At 42.9% G+C, this 12,666-nt stretch overlaps 1 protein-coding gene across 1 annotated transcript in view; it reads left to right on the top strand.

The window, feature by feature from the left end:
- UBXN7 (UBX domain protein 7) overlaps positions 1-12,666 on the top strand; it is an 85,383-nt gene that overhangs the window by 68,634 nt on the left and 4,083 nt on the right. The window contains exons 7-10 of the mRNA XM_011978725.1: positions 940-1,030; positions 1,694-1,821; positions 7,065-7,464; positions 7,871-7,950. Of these exons, the coding sequence (XP_011834115.1) occupies positions 940-1,030; positions 1,694-1,821; positions 7,065-7,464; positions 7,871-7,950 (699 nt within the window). The remainder of the gene's footprint in view (positions 1-939; positions 1,031-1,693; positions 1,822-7,064; positions 7,465-7,870; positions 7,951-12,666) is intronic.

The following is a 12,666-nucleotide window of genomic DNA, read 5'->3' on the forward strand; positions in this document are numbered from 1 at the left end:
TTCTATAAATAGGGTCTTACTCTGTCACCCAGGCTGGAATACAGTGGTGCAGTCATAGCTCACTGCAGCCTCTAACCCCTATAGGCTCAAGGGATCTTCCCACCTCAGTCTCCTGAGTTGCTGGGACTATAGGTGCACACCATTAAACCTGGCTAATTTAAAAACAAAAACAAACTTCTTGTAGAGATGGGGTTTTGCTATGTTTCCCAGGCTGGTCTCAAACTCCTGTCCTCAAGCTGTCCTCTGCCCCTGCCCCACAAAGTGCTAGGGTTATAGGTGCGAGCCACCATGCAGAGCCATTTTTTTTTTTTTTTTTGAGACAGAGTCTTGCATTGTCGCTGGGCTAGAGTGCAGTGTCGCGATCTCGGCTTGCTGCAGTCTCTGTCTCCCAGGTTTAAGCAATTCCCCTGCCTCAGTCTCCTGAGTAGTTGGGACTACAGGCACGCATCACCATGCCCAGCTAACTTTTTGTATTTTAGTAGAGATGGGGGTTTCACATGTTGGCCAGGATGGTCTCGATCTCCTGACCTGTGATCCACTCGCCTCGGCCTCCCAAAGTGCTGGGATTACAGGTGTGAGCCGCCACGACCGGCCCATAATCTTAATACATTGCGATTTATTAAGATGTATATGGTTGAGAGTTATGAATGACATAGGTTGACAGATAACTTGAGCGGGAAGAAGGATACCTCATCTGAACTGGGAAAGGAAGAGGAATGGATTGATATGTTTATGGTAAATTTCCAGAGGGTGCTGAAAGTAGGAAGTTGAAGGAGTTCGAACCAGATGACCTTCATTATCTCTTTAGTGTAGGAGTGAGATCTTAATACATATGCCAGAGGTGTATTTGGAGAGCTAATTGATGTTGGTATATAACAAGGTTATAGTTGGTTCTTTTCTTAGAGGCTGACTTTTTTTTTTATGTCAATGATTTAACAGGTTTATCATGACAGTGAGGAAGGTCAGAGATACATACAGTTTTATAAGTTAGGGGATTTCCCCTATGTTTCCATATTGGACCCACGGACAGGTAAGATTTATATCAGCGTGCAACTTTTAACCTATCACTTGTCTTTCAGTTATCTCAATTGATCTTTAATATTTGACTGGATCTGTTTTCAGAATTATAGTAATTTAGGTGAAGGTTTCCTGTTTTTTTTCCCCTTTATATTATTTAAACATCTATTGATGTATATAGTTAAGACATCTTTTTCTGGCAACATTGGGAGATGGTAGTATTTTATGTTTGTGCAGTTCTGTTCTTTTGAAGAATAACTGATATATTCATCTTACCTTTTTAAAGGAATTTTTTAAAGTTTTTTTAATAATCATTAAAATGTTAAGATTGCCCAGATACTAGTTGTGATCCCACCCAAGAAGCAGAGGGTGGAGCTGGTTTTATTAATTAATTGTGTTTTATATAATATTGCTTTCTCTGAATCTCTTCTTCCTAAATGGCAGTAAGTGATAGCAGCAGATAAGATAGTTGCTCTATCATGATGGGTGGGAATCTGTTAGATGAGTATAATTGATGTGACTTCTAGGTTATGAAGACAGTATATAGCATAAGCTGGTGGAGTGGATGTGTCTTTACAGTACACTTTAATTATGCATATGCTGAAAGAGATACTTAATGAGAATGTTCAGAAAGATTATAGATATTATATTTATATATCCTGGTTTTAATCTTTAGGTCAGAAGCTAGTAGAATGGCACCAGTTAGATGTATCTTCTTTCTTGGACCAAGTGACGGGATTTCTGGGTGAACATGGACAACTGGATGGACTTTCTAGCAGTCCCCCCAAAAAATGTGCCCGTTCAGTAAGTATAATTAGGAGGTGGTGATGGGAAAATAAATGTAATTGGTCATAAGCATCTTACATAAAATGTTTGATGTTAAGATGGTAATGATAATCGAACTAGTGGACAACTGTCACTTGTGGCTATAGCATCTTAGATATCCTCCTCAATTTCCCATTTGAGAGTTCCATCTTCTCGGTGAAATCATGATACTCATACTCCTCCCAGTCTGTCTTGCAGCTAGAGTGCAGGCAGATGCCCCCAGATCTGGATTTAGAAGGAAGCAGTGTGAATAGGTTGAGCAGGAGGACTGATCTGGCAAGCCCAGTGGTAGAGGGATCTACTTCCTTAGGGACAGCTCTGGGAGGGCTTCTGATAGCCAGGTCTAAACAGCAGTGCAAGTGATGGGTTTTTTGTGTGTTTTGTGTTTTGTTCTGGAGATGGGATCTTGCTATTTTGCCCAGGCTGTCCTGGAACTCCTGGGCTGAAGCAGTCTTCTCACCTCAACTGCCCGAGTAGCTAGGACTACAGGTACACGCCACCATAGCCGGCTGGAAGTGGTGTTTTTCGTTTTTGTTGAAACAACTCTCGTGGTATAGTTGAGCGTTATTATTGGTTAATATAGTTTTAGGGCCTGGCTCTCTGTCCCTCCTAGAATTTATTTCTATACTTAATTTCTAGAATGTACTATTACTAGGTAGACCTGTTTGATAATTGGTATCAAGATTAGTTACAAATAAGAGACTGAACTTGCAAAGATACAGCAATCTCACATAGGTTTTCATGGCTATTTGGGTTTGATAGCTGTGGGGATAAAAATAGTTTTGTTTTATTGGGGTTTTTTTTTTGTTTTTTTTTTTTTTGAGCCGGAGTCTTGTTCTGTCACTAGGGCTAGAGGGCAGTGGTGTGATCTTGGCTCACTGCAACCTCCGCCTTCCAGGTTCAAGCAATTCTCCTGTCTTGGCCTCCCAAGTAGCTGGGATTACAGACATGCACCACCGCATCCGGCTAATTTTTGTATTTTTAGTAGAGACGGGGTTTCGCCTTGTTGGGTAGGCTGGTCTCGAGCTCCTCACTTCAAGTGATCTGCCTTCCTCGGCCTCCCGAAGTGCTGGGATTACAGGCGTGAGCCAGCTCGCCCGGCCTGTTTTTTTCTTTAGACAGGATCTTGTTCCGTTTCCCAAGCAGCAGTGCAGTGGTGTGATTATGGCTCACTACAGCCTCCACCTCTTGGGCTCAGGCGATCCTTCCACCTCAGCCTCCTAAGTAGCTGGGACCACAGATGTGCATCACCATGCCAGCTAAGTTTTTAAATTTTTGTAGAGACGGAGGTCTCCATATGTTGTCCAGGCTGGCCTCAAACTGGCCTCAAGCAATCCTCCTGCCTCAGCCTCCCAAAGTGTTGGGATTCTGGGCGTGAGCACCACACCCAGCAAAATTTTTATTGTGTTGTGTTGTGTTGTACTGTACTGTATTGTGTTTTTTGAGATGTGGTCTCACACTGTTGCCCAGGCTGGACTGCAATGGCATAATATTAACTCACTGTAGTCCTTGCAACCTTGAGAGAACATGGGGGAAAAAAAAAACTTGCTAGCCTTGAACTCCTGGGCTCAATCGATCTTCTTGCCTCCGCCTCCTGAGTAGCTAGGACTACGGGTGTGCACCATCTTGCCTGGCTAATTTTTTATTTTTGTGGAGGCAGGATCTCGCTATGTTGCTCAGCCTGATCTGAAACTCCTAAGCTCAAGCCATTCTCCTGCCTTGGCCTCCCAAAGTGCTGGGATTATAAGCATGAACCACCATACCATGCCCAGCCTAAAAATAGTTTTAGAAGATGTGAGGAACACTTCCTTCAGTTATCACCTATAATAAAGTGCCTATTTAAGGAAAAGCCCTTAGGGATGGTATAGAAATTTTGTTGACCTCAGGCAGTCCTGCTTGATTTACAGTTTTTTGGGCGCTTTTTTGTTGTTGTTTCCTCTCTTCCATGGAATGCTTCATAATGTCATGTTCTGCTTTTGGTAGCATGTTAATGCTGACCTCACAATAAATTGAGAAGTGTTTCTTCCTCTTCTGTTATCTGCAGTAGTGTCTGTAGAATTGTTATTATTTTTTCCTTAATGTTTGATGATATTTACCAGTGAAGCGACATGGGCCTAGAGGTTTTTTTGATGGAAAGTTTTAAACTACAAATTCAGTCTGATTGGTGGATACCTGACTACTTGGTTATCTGTTTCTTCTTGGATAAGCTTTAGCAAGCTGTATCTTTCTAGGGATTTGTTCATTTTACTATATTGACGAGTTCATTATAGTCCCTGTGATGCCATTAATGACTATAGAGATTATAGTTGTCCCCTCTCTTAATTCTGTTTTGGTAATTTTTGGCTTCCCTTTTTTCCCCGACAGTCTGGCTAGAGGCGTAGTAGTTTTACTGATCTCAAGGAACCAGCGGGGGTGTGGCATGTGCCTGTGGTCCCATCTGCTTGGCAGGAGTCTTGCTTGAGCCCAGGAGTTCAGGGATGTGCTGTGCTGTGATCATGCCTGTGAGGCCGCTGCACTCCAGTCTTTGGGCAGCAGTAAGACTCTGCCTCTTAAAACAACAACAACAACAATTGCCTTTGGGATTTTGGTGGTGGTTTTGTTTTTTGTTTTTCTCTATTGTATTTGCTTTCTAGGTCATTTATTAATTTATGTTTTCTTTGGGCTTAATTTTATTTTCTTTTCCTGGATGTATGCTCTTTTTTTTTTTAAGGTGGGGAAGCTTAGGTCATTAATTTGATGCCTTTCTCTCTTCTAATATAAGCATTTAATTCTATAATTTTTCAATAAGTACTGCTATTGCTCAATACTATTTTCTAGCTACAAGAGAAATTAGTAAAATGAATTTTTTTGTTGAACATGTTTTATAAACTTAATTAGGGTTCTGTAAGGAAATCAGAGGAGAATGAAATTCAATAGGAGCCTGATAGTGTCTGCCATGGCCACAATTTTTAAAGTCAAGCTACACGCTATCTGTGCAGCGTCATTGCTGTAAATTTACGATCCACCTAAGCCATTGCATGTCACACAGACACCTCTGCTTGCTTTTTAGGGGTGGTGAATTAGTTTATTTTTAAATTTTCTTTTGGCCGGGTGTAGTGGTTTGTGCCTGTAGTCCCAGCTACTTGGGAGGCTGAGGTGGGAGGATTGCTTGAGCCTGGCAGGTGGAGGGAGTAGTGAGCCAAGATTGCACCACTGCATTTCAGCCTGGGTGACAGAGTAACCTGTCTAAAAAAAAAAAAAAAAAAAAAACAAAAACAAAAACGTTTTTCCCTTTAATTTTTTGCTACATGATTGCCTGATAGTAAAAAACAAAATGTGGTTTCTTTAGTTTTTTATTGGCAACCCACTTTTTTTTCTTTTTTACCTATTTATTGTGGAAAATTTTAAGCATATTCAAAGTTGAAGTAGTTTATTGAGCCTCTTTGTATTCATTAGCTTATTTCAGTAATTATCAACAGATGGCCAGTCTTCTTTCCTCTAGATCCCATATCTGAATTATTTTGAAGCAAATCTCAGAATTCATTGTTTCATTAATACATACTCTGGGATTTATATTTAAAAGATAAAGGCTTTTTTATTTTTTAAAATACTATCACCATGTCATTATTATACCCTTAAAAATTAGCAGTAATTCTGTAATATCGTGAGATATCCAGTGTTCAACTTTAGATTATCTTACAATTTTTTTCTTCTATAGTATGTTTGAGTCAGGAGTAAGTTCCACTCAAATAACATTATTTTGTGATTCATTAAGTTTAGTAAAATCTATGGCATTAGAACTTTACCAAAAGGGAAAAACTGTAGAAGTTTGCATTTCTCGTTATCATGATGAAAACCTTCATTATAATTAATGGAATTACTAGTTGAAGAATAAAGTGGTGAACAAAGTAAACACTGGTCTCTATGTTTTAGTCATTTTAAAGAGTGGTGTTTTGACTTTATAGTTAAAACTTTTAATTCTTGTCTTTCTCTAGGCAGGTAATACATAAACGTTTCTTGATTTTGTTCATTTTGATTTTTATTTTGTTTTGCTTTTGAGATGGAGTCTTGCTCTGTCACCAGGCTGGAGTGCAGTGGCACGATCTCACGGCAGCCTCCTCCTCCCGGGTTCAATTGATTCTTCTGCCTCAGCATCCTAAGTAGCTGGGACTACAGGCGTGCACTACCATGGCCAGCTAATTTTTGAATTTTTAGTAGAGATGGGGTTTCGCCATGTTGGCCAGGCTGGTCTCCAACTCCTGACCTCAGGTGATCTGCCCACCTCAAGCCTCCCAAAGTGCAGGTGTGAGCCACTGCGCCCGGCCTGTCCTGCTTTGTTATCATTTGTGTGTTCACTGGAGTAGCACTTTTAATTTCCTTCAAGAACCTTTCCTTGCATTCACAGCTTGGCTGTTTGGTGCAAGAGGCCTAGCTTTGTGTCTGTCTCAGCTTTCAACACGTCTTTCTCACTAAGCTTAATCGTTTTTAGTAGAGACGGGGTTTCACCATGTTGGCCAGGATGGTCTCGATCTTTTGACCTCTTGATCCACCCGCCTTGGCCTCCCAAAGTGCTGGGATTACAGGCATGAACCACCACTCCTGGCTTTCATTTTGATATTTTTAAAAATGCCTATGATCACTTGAGCCCAGAAGCGCAAGACCAGCCTGGGGAACATAGTGAGACCCTGTCTCTTAAAAAATATATAGATATATATAGGCTGGGGGCGGTGGCTCACGCCTGTCATCCCAGCACTTTGGGAGGCCGAGATCGGGAGTTTGAGACCAGCCTGGCCAACGTGGTGAAACCCCATCTCTACTAAAAATACAAAAAAATAAGTAAATAAAAATTAGCTGGGCATGGTGGCGGGCGCTTGTAATCCCAGCTACTCGGGAGGCTGAGGCAGGAGAATCGCTTGAACCTGGGAAGGCTGAGGTTGCAGTGAGCCAAGATTGCGCCACTGCACTCCAGCCTGGGCAACAAGAGTGAAACTCCATCTCAAAAACAAAATAAAACAAAAAACAACAAAAACATATGTGTGTTTGTGTGTGTGTGTATACACACACACGTATATATCTCTATTCCAGTGTGGCTATGTAAGACACAGTCCTTGCTCTTAAAGTAGAAGGGATACAGTCAGCAGAACATCATAATGAATGGCAAGCTATGATATTTCTTATGCTGTTTGACCTGTTTTTTGGTTTAACTTGTTTTTCTTCCTGTGTTTTATGACTCCATCTCACAGGAGAGCCTTATAGATGCAAGTGAAGACAGCCAGCTAGAAGCTGCCATCAGAGCCTCCTTACAAGAAACACATTTCGATTCAACACAGACAAAACAGGATAGCCGCTCAGATGAAGAATCTGAGTCTGAACTTTTTTCTGGCAGTGAGGAGTTCATATCCGTTTGTGGCTCTGATGAAGAAGAAGAGGTAGAGAATCTTGCCAAGTCCAGAAAGTCTCCCCATAAAGATTTGGGGCATAGAAAAGAGGAGAATAGAAGGCCGCTGAATGAGCCCCCAGTCAGAACTGATCCTGGAACTGGAACAGCCACAAACCACCAAGGATTGCCAGCTGTGGATTCAGAGATACTCGAGATGCCACCTGAAAAATCAGATGGAGTAGTGGAGGGGATAGATGTAAATGGTGAGTTACATTATAGACATACTTTCCTTCAAACTTGGATATTGGGGCTGGGCGTGCACTCCAGCCTGGGCAACAAGCGTGAGACTCCATCTCAAAAGTTCAAGGTTAGGAGTTCAAGACCAGCCTGGCCAACATGGCAAAACCCTGTCTCTACTAAAAATACAAAACTTAGCCAGGTATGGTGGCATGTGCCTATAGTCCCAGCTACTTGGGAGGCTAAGGCAGGAGAGTGGCTTGAACCAGGGAGGCGGAGGTTGCAGTGAGCTGAGATCGCACCACTGCACTCCAGCAAAACACTTGAATAATTGCTGAATGGCTGTATTTATTTACATATTTATTTAAACTAATACTCTGTCTTAAACTCCTGTATCCCGTTTTTTGTTTTTTTTTTAAACCCTTCCTTTAGGACCAAAAGCACAGCTGATGTTGCGGTATCCAGATGGAAAAAGGGAACAGATCACTCTTCCAGAGCAAGCTAAACTGCTAGTAAGTACAGGCTTGCTTTGGTTCAGTTCCGACCACTGCAATAAGACAAGTCACAAATTGTTTGGTTTCCTGGTGCATATAAAAGTTACGTTTACGTTATTCTGTAGTCTATTAAGTGTACAGTAGCTTTACATCTAAAAATACGCACGTGACTTAATTTAAAAAATCTTTTGCTAAAAAGTGCTAACGATCACCTGAATCTTCAGTGAGTCATCTTTTTGTTGGTAGAGGCTCTTGAAATTGATGGCTACTGACTGATCAGGGTGATGGGTGCTGTGGCAGTTTCTGAAAATGTGACAGCAGTGAAGTTGCTGCATTAATTGGCGATGTCTTCGACAAACAGTTTCTCTGTGGCGTGTGTTGCCGTTTGCTAGTGTTTTACCCACAGTAGGACTTCTTTCAAAACTGGAGTCATTCTCAAATTTGCCGCAGCTTTATCCACCAAGTTTATGCAGTATTCTAAATCTTCTGTTGTCATTTCAACAGTGTTAAAAGCATCTTCACCAGAAGTAGATTCCATCTCAAGAAGTCACTTTCTTTGCTCATCCATAGGAAGCAGCTCCCCTCCCTTTAATGCTTGCTCATGAGACTGCAGCAGTTCAGTCCCATCGCCATCCTCCACTTCTAATTCTAGTTCTCTTGCAGTGACTTCCTCCAGTGAGTTCTAAAACCCTCGAAGTCATCCATGAGGGTTGGAATCAACCTCTTCCAAAGTCCTGTTCATGTTGGTATTTTGACCTCCTATGACTCATGAATGTTCTTAATGATATTTAGACGGGTGAATCCTTTCCAGAAGATTTTCAGTTTATTTTGCCCAGATCCATCAGAGGAATCTGTATTTATGGCAGCTATAGCCTTTGGGGAAAAAAAAAAGGTGGGGGGGGGGTCTCTTGCCCATGCTGGAGTGCAGTGGTCGTAGCTCACTGTAACCTTGACTCCCCACCCCGGCTCAAGTGATCCTCCTGCCTCACTCTCCTGAGTAGACCACCACACTCAATTAATTTTCTTTTTTGTAGCGATGGTTTCTTGCTGTGTTGCCAGGGCTTGTCTCAAACTCCTGAACTCAAGTAATCCTCTCACCACAGCCTCCCAAAGTTGAAATTTGGCCCCCATGCCTGGCCAAAATGTATTTCTTAAATAAGATTTAAAAGTTGAAATGACTCCTTGATCTGTGGGCTGCAGAATGGATGCTGGGTTAGCAGACTGGAAACAACATTCATTTTTATTTACATTTTCATCAGAGCTCTTACGTGACTAGTGCATTGTCAATGAGCAGTAATATGTTGAATCCTTTTTCTGAGCAGTAGGTCTCAACAATGGGCTTAAAATATTCAGTAAGCCATGCTGTAAATTGATGTGCTATCTTTCCAGGTTTTGTTTTTACAGTTCTAGAACACAGAGTAGATTTAACATAATTTTTAAGGGACCCGGGATTTTGGAATGTTAAATGAGCATTGGCTTCAACTGGAAGTCACCAGCTACATGACCCCTAACAAGAAAGTCAGCCTGTTTGAACCTTTGAGTGCAGGCACTGACTTCTCTCTAGCTGTGAAAGTCCTTGACAGCAGCTTCTTCCAGTAGAAGACTGTTTTGTCAAACGTAAACATATTTAGTGTCGTTACCTTCGTGAATTATCTTAACTACATCTTTTAGATAAGTTTCTGCACCTTCTGCATCAGCATTTGCTGCTTCACCTTGTTGCACTTTGATGTTACGGAGATGACTTCTTTCCTTCAACCTCATGGACCAACCTCTGCTAGCTTCCAGCTTTTATTCTGTAGCTTCCTTAACTCCCTTCGCCTTCATAGGATTGAAGAGAGTTAGAACCTTGCTTTGCATTAGGGTTTGGCTTAAGGGAATGTTGTGACTGGTTTGATTTTTCCATACAGGCCACTAAAACTTTCTCCTTTTCAGCAGTACAGCGGTAAGGCTGTTTTGTTTTCTTTTCTTTTCTTTTTTTTTTTTTTGAGACAGAGTCTAGCTCGCCTAGGCTAGAGTACAAAGGTGCGATCTGAGTTCACTGCAAACTCCGCCTCCCAAGTTCAAGTGATTCTGCCTGCCTCAGCCTCCCGTGTAACTGGGATTACAGGCGCCTGCCACCACTCCCAGCTAATTTTTGTATTTTCAGTAGAGATGGGGTTTCACCATGTTGGCCAGGCTGGTCTCCAACTCCTGACCTCAGGTGATCTGCCTGCCTCAGCCTCCCAAAGTGCTGGTGTGAGCCACTGCGCCCAGCCTATTTTGCTTTGTTATTTGTGTGTTCACTGGAGTAGCACTTTTAATTTCCTTCAAGCACTTTTCCTTGCATTCACAGCTTGGCTGTTTGGTGCAAGAGGCCTAGCGTGTCTGTCTCAGTTTTCAACATGCCTTTCTCACTAAGCTTAATCATTTTTAGCAATTGATTGATTTTGAGGATGTACAACACTTCCTTTCACTTGGGTGCTTAGAGGCCTCCAATGGTGGGGTTATTAATTGGTCTGATTTTAATACTGTCATGTCTCAGGGAATAAGGAGGCCTGAGTAGAGGGAGGGAGATGGGAAACTCCCAGTAGGTGGAGCAGTCAGAGCATAAAGTTTGCAGTCTTGTGTGGGCCTGGCTTGTGGTGCCCAAAAACCGAATAGTAACATCAGAGAGAATGTTCACAGATACTGTAATAGATAAAATAATGAAAAAGAGAAACACCACAAGTATTACCAAAAGGTGACACAGAGACACGCGGTGAGCACTCGCTGATTGAAAAATGGAGCCAGTAGAGGCGCTTGACACACGGCTCCCACAAACCTTCAATAACAGGAAGTACAAGGAAACAGGGTGTATCTCTATAGCTAATTGGAAGCATTTTATCGAAGCAGAGAAACTAATTAATTGGAGTAAGTTCAGTGAGTTTTGCTTGATAATTCTTTGAAATAGGTGTGGGAGGCCAGGTGCAGTGGCTCCCTCCTGTAATCCCAGCACTTTGGGAGGCCAAGGTGGGAGGATCACTTGAGTTGAGGAGTTTGAGACCAGCCTGGGCAACAAAGTGAGACCCTGTCTCTATTTAAAAAAAAAAAATAGAAAAGAAAAGAAAGGAAGAAAGAGGTGTTAGATGTTTAGTCTGATCATAACTGCAAACTGTGGTGAGTCATTTTGTTGTTGGCGGTTGGTTGGTTGTTTTGAGACAGGGTCGCTCTGTCGCTCAGGCTGGAGTTTGGTGGCCCAGTCTCAGCTCACTGCAACCTCTGCCTCCTGGGCTCAAGCGAGCCTCCCACCTCAACCTCCCAGGTAGCTGGGACCACCGGTGTGTGCCACCACACCCAGCTAATTTTTTAAAATTCTTTTTTGTAGAGAAGGGTTCTCACTTTGTAAACCAGGCTGGTCTTGAATTCCTGAGCTCAAGTCATCCTCCTGCCCTAGCCTCCCAAAGTGTGGGGATTATAGGTGGGAGCACCCGGTTGTGAATCTTATCTCTGATTAGTTTATTTTCTTCCCAGATTAACTTAGGTAAGCCACATAAGGTATGTTCCAGTGAAGATTTTTCTGTTTCATGCCTGCATGGAATAGAAACCCAACTGAAATGATTACTTCTGGAAAAGGACGACGGGTTATTTGAAGGGAATAGTGGTGTAGGTCCTAGCAGCTGGAACTGCAAAGTGTTTAAGAACCATATCTGTTTTCCTCTATGTTTCTCTTCTGGGGCCTGTAGGTTTTCTCTTGGGGTTCCCTGCTTCACACCATTCTTTGCATACTGGTGGCTTTTCTTTATTCCTCAGCTCCCACATGGTTCATCATGGTGATGCTGCGGCCATTTTCATCTAACACAGCTGATGAGCTTTCGGTGGTTTTTGTTTTGTTTTGTGTTTGTTTTTTTCTTCCTTTTCTTGGAGACAAGATCTGGCTCTGCCCAGGCTGGAGTGCTGTGGGGCGTAATCTCGGCTCACTGCAACCTCCGCCTCCCAGGTTCAAGCAGTTCTGCCTCAGCCTCCCAAGTAGTTGGAATTACAGGCACCCACCACCACACCAGGCTAATTTTTTTGTATTTTTAGTACAGACGAGGTTTCACCATGTTGGCCAGACTCGTCTCGAACTCCTGACCTCAGGTGATTCACCCACCTTGGCGTCCCAAAGTGCTGGGATCACAGGCGTGAGCCACCGTGCCTGGCCCATATTTTTTGATGAGATGGGGTTTTGCCGTGTTGCCCAAGCTGGTCTCCAACTCCTGTGCTCAAGCTGTCTACCTTCCTTGGCCTCCCAAAGTGCAGGGATTACAGGTGTGAGCAATCATGCCCTGACACCCTCTGTTTTTAACTGCTAGAAACAGAATCTTGAGTCTGACTAGCTTAGCTTAGCCTGTGAATGAATCCCTTGGGTCAGGCATTCCTGGCCGTTTGCTTTGGCTGGAGATTAATTAGGCTGATTCTTGAAGACTGTGTTACTGAAATGCAAGCAGTGTAGAAGTTTGATGGGAAGTAGAGAGGGAGGTGTTGAGGAAAACTGCAAAAGATGGGAACGGCCCAGTTTCTGAGAAGGCAAGGAGAGATTCAGTGCACAGGTGGCAAGACTGGGTGTAGTAGAATGAAGGACCGGGTGTAGGTGGAACGAAGGACCGGGTGTAGGTGGAACGAAGGACCGGGTGTAGTGGAACGAAGGACCGGGTGTAGGTGGAACGAAGGACCGGGTGTGTAGTGGAACGAAGGACCGGGTGTGTAGTGGAACGAAGGACCGGGGGTGTAGTGGAA

This window comes from Mandrillus leucophaeus, unplaced genomic scaffold (assembly GCF_000951045.1).
Source record: "Mandrillus leucophaeus isolate KB7577 unplaced genomic scaffold, Mleu.le_1.0 Scaffold199, whole genome shotgun sequence".
In the NCBI taxonomy this organism is placed as follows: domain Eukaryota; kingdom Metazoa; phylum Chordata; class Mammalia; order Primates; family Cercopithecidae; genus Mandrillus; species Mandrillus leucophaeus.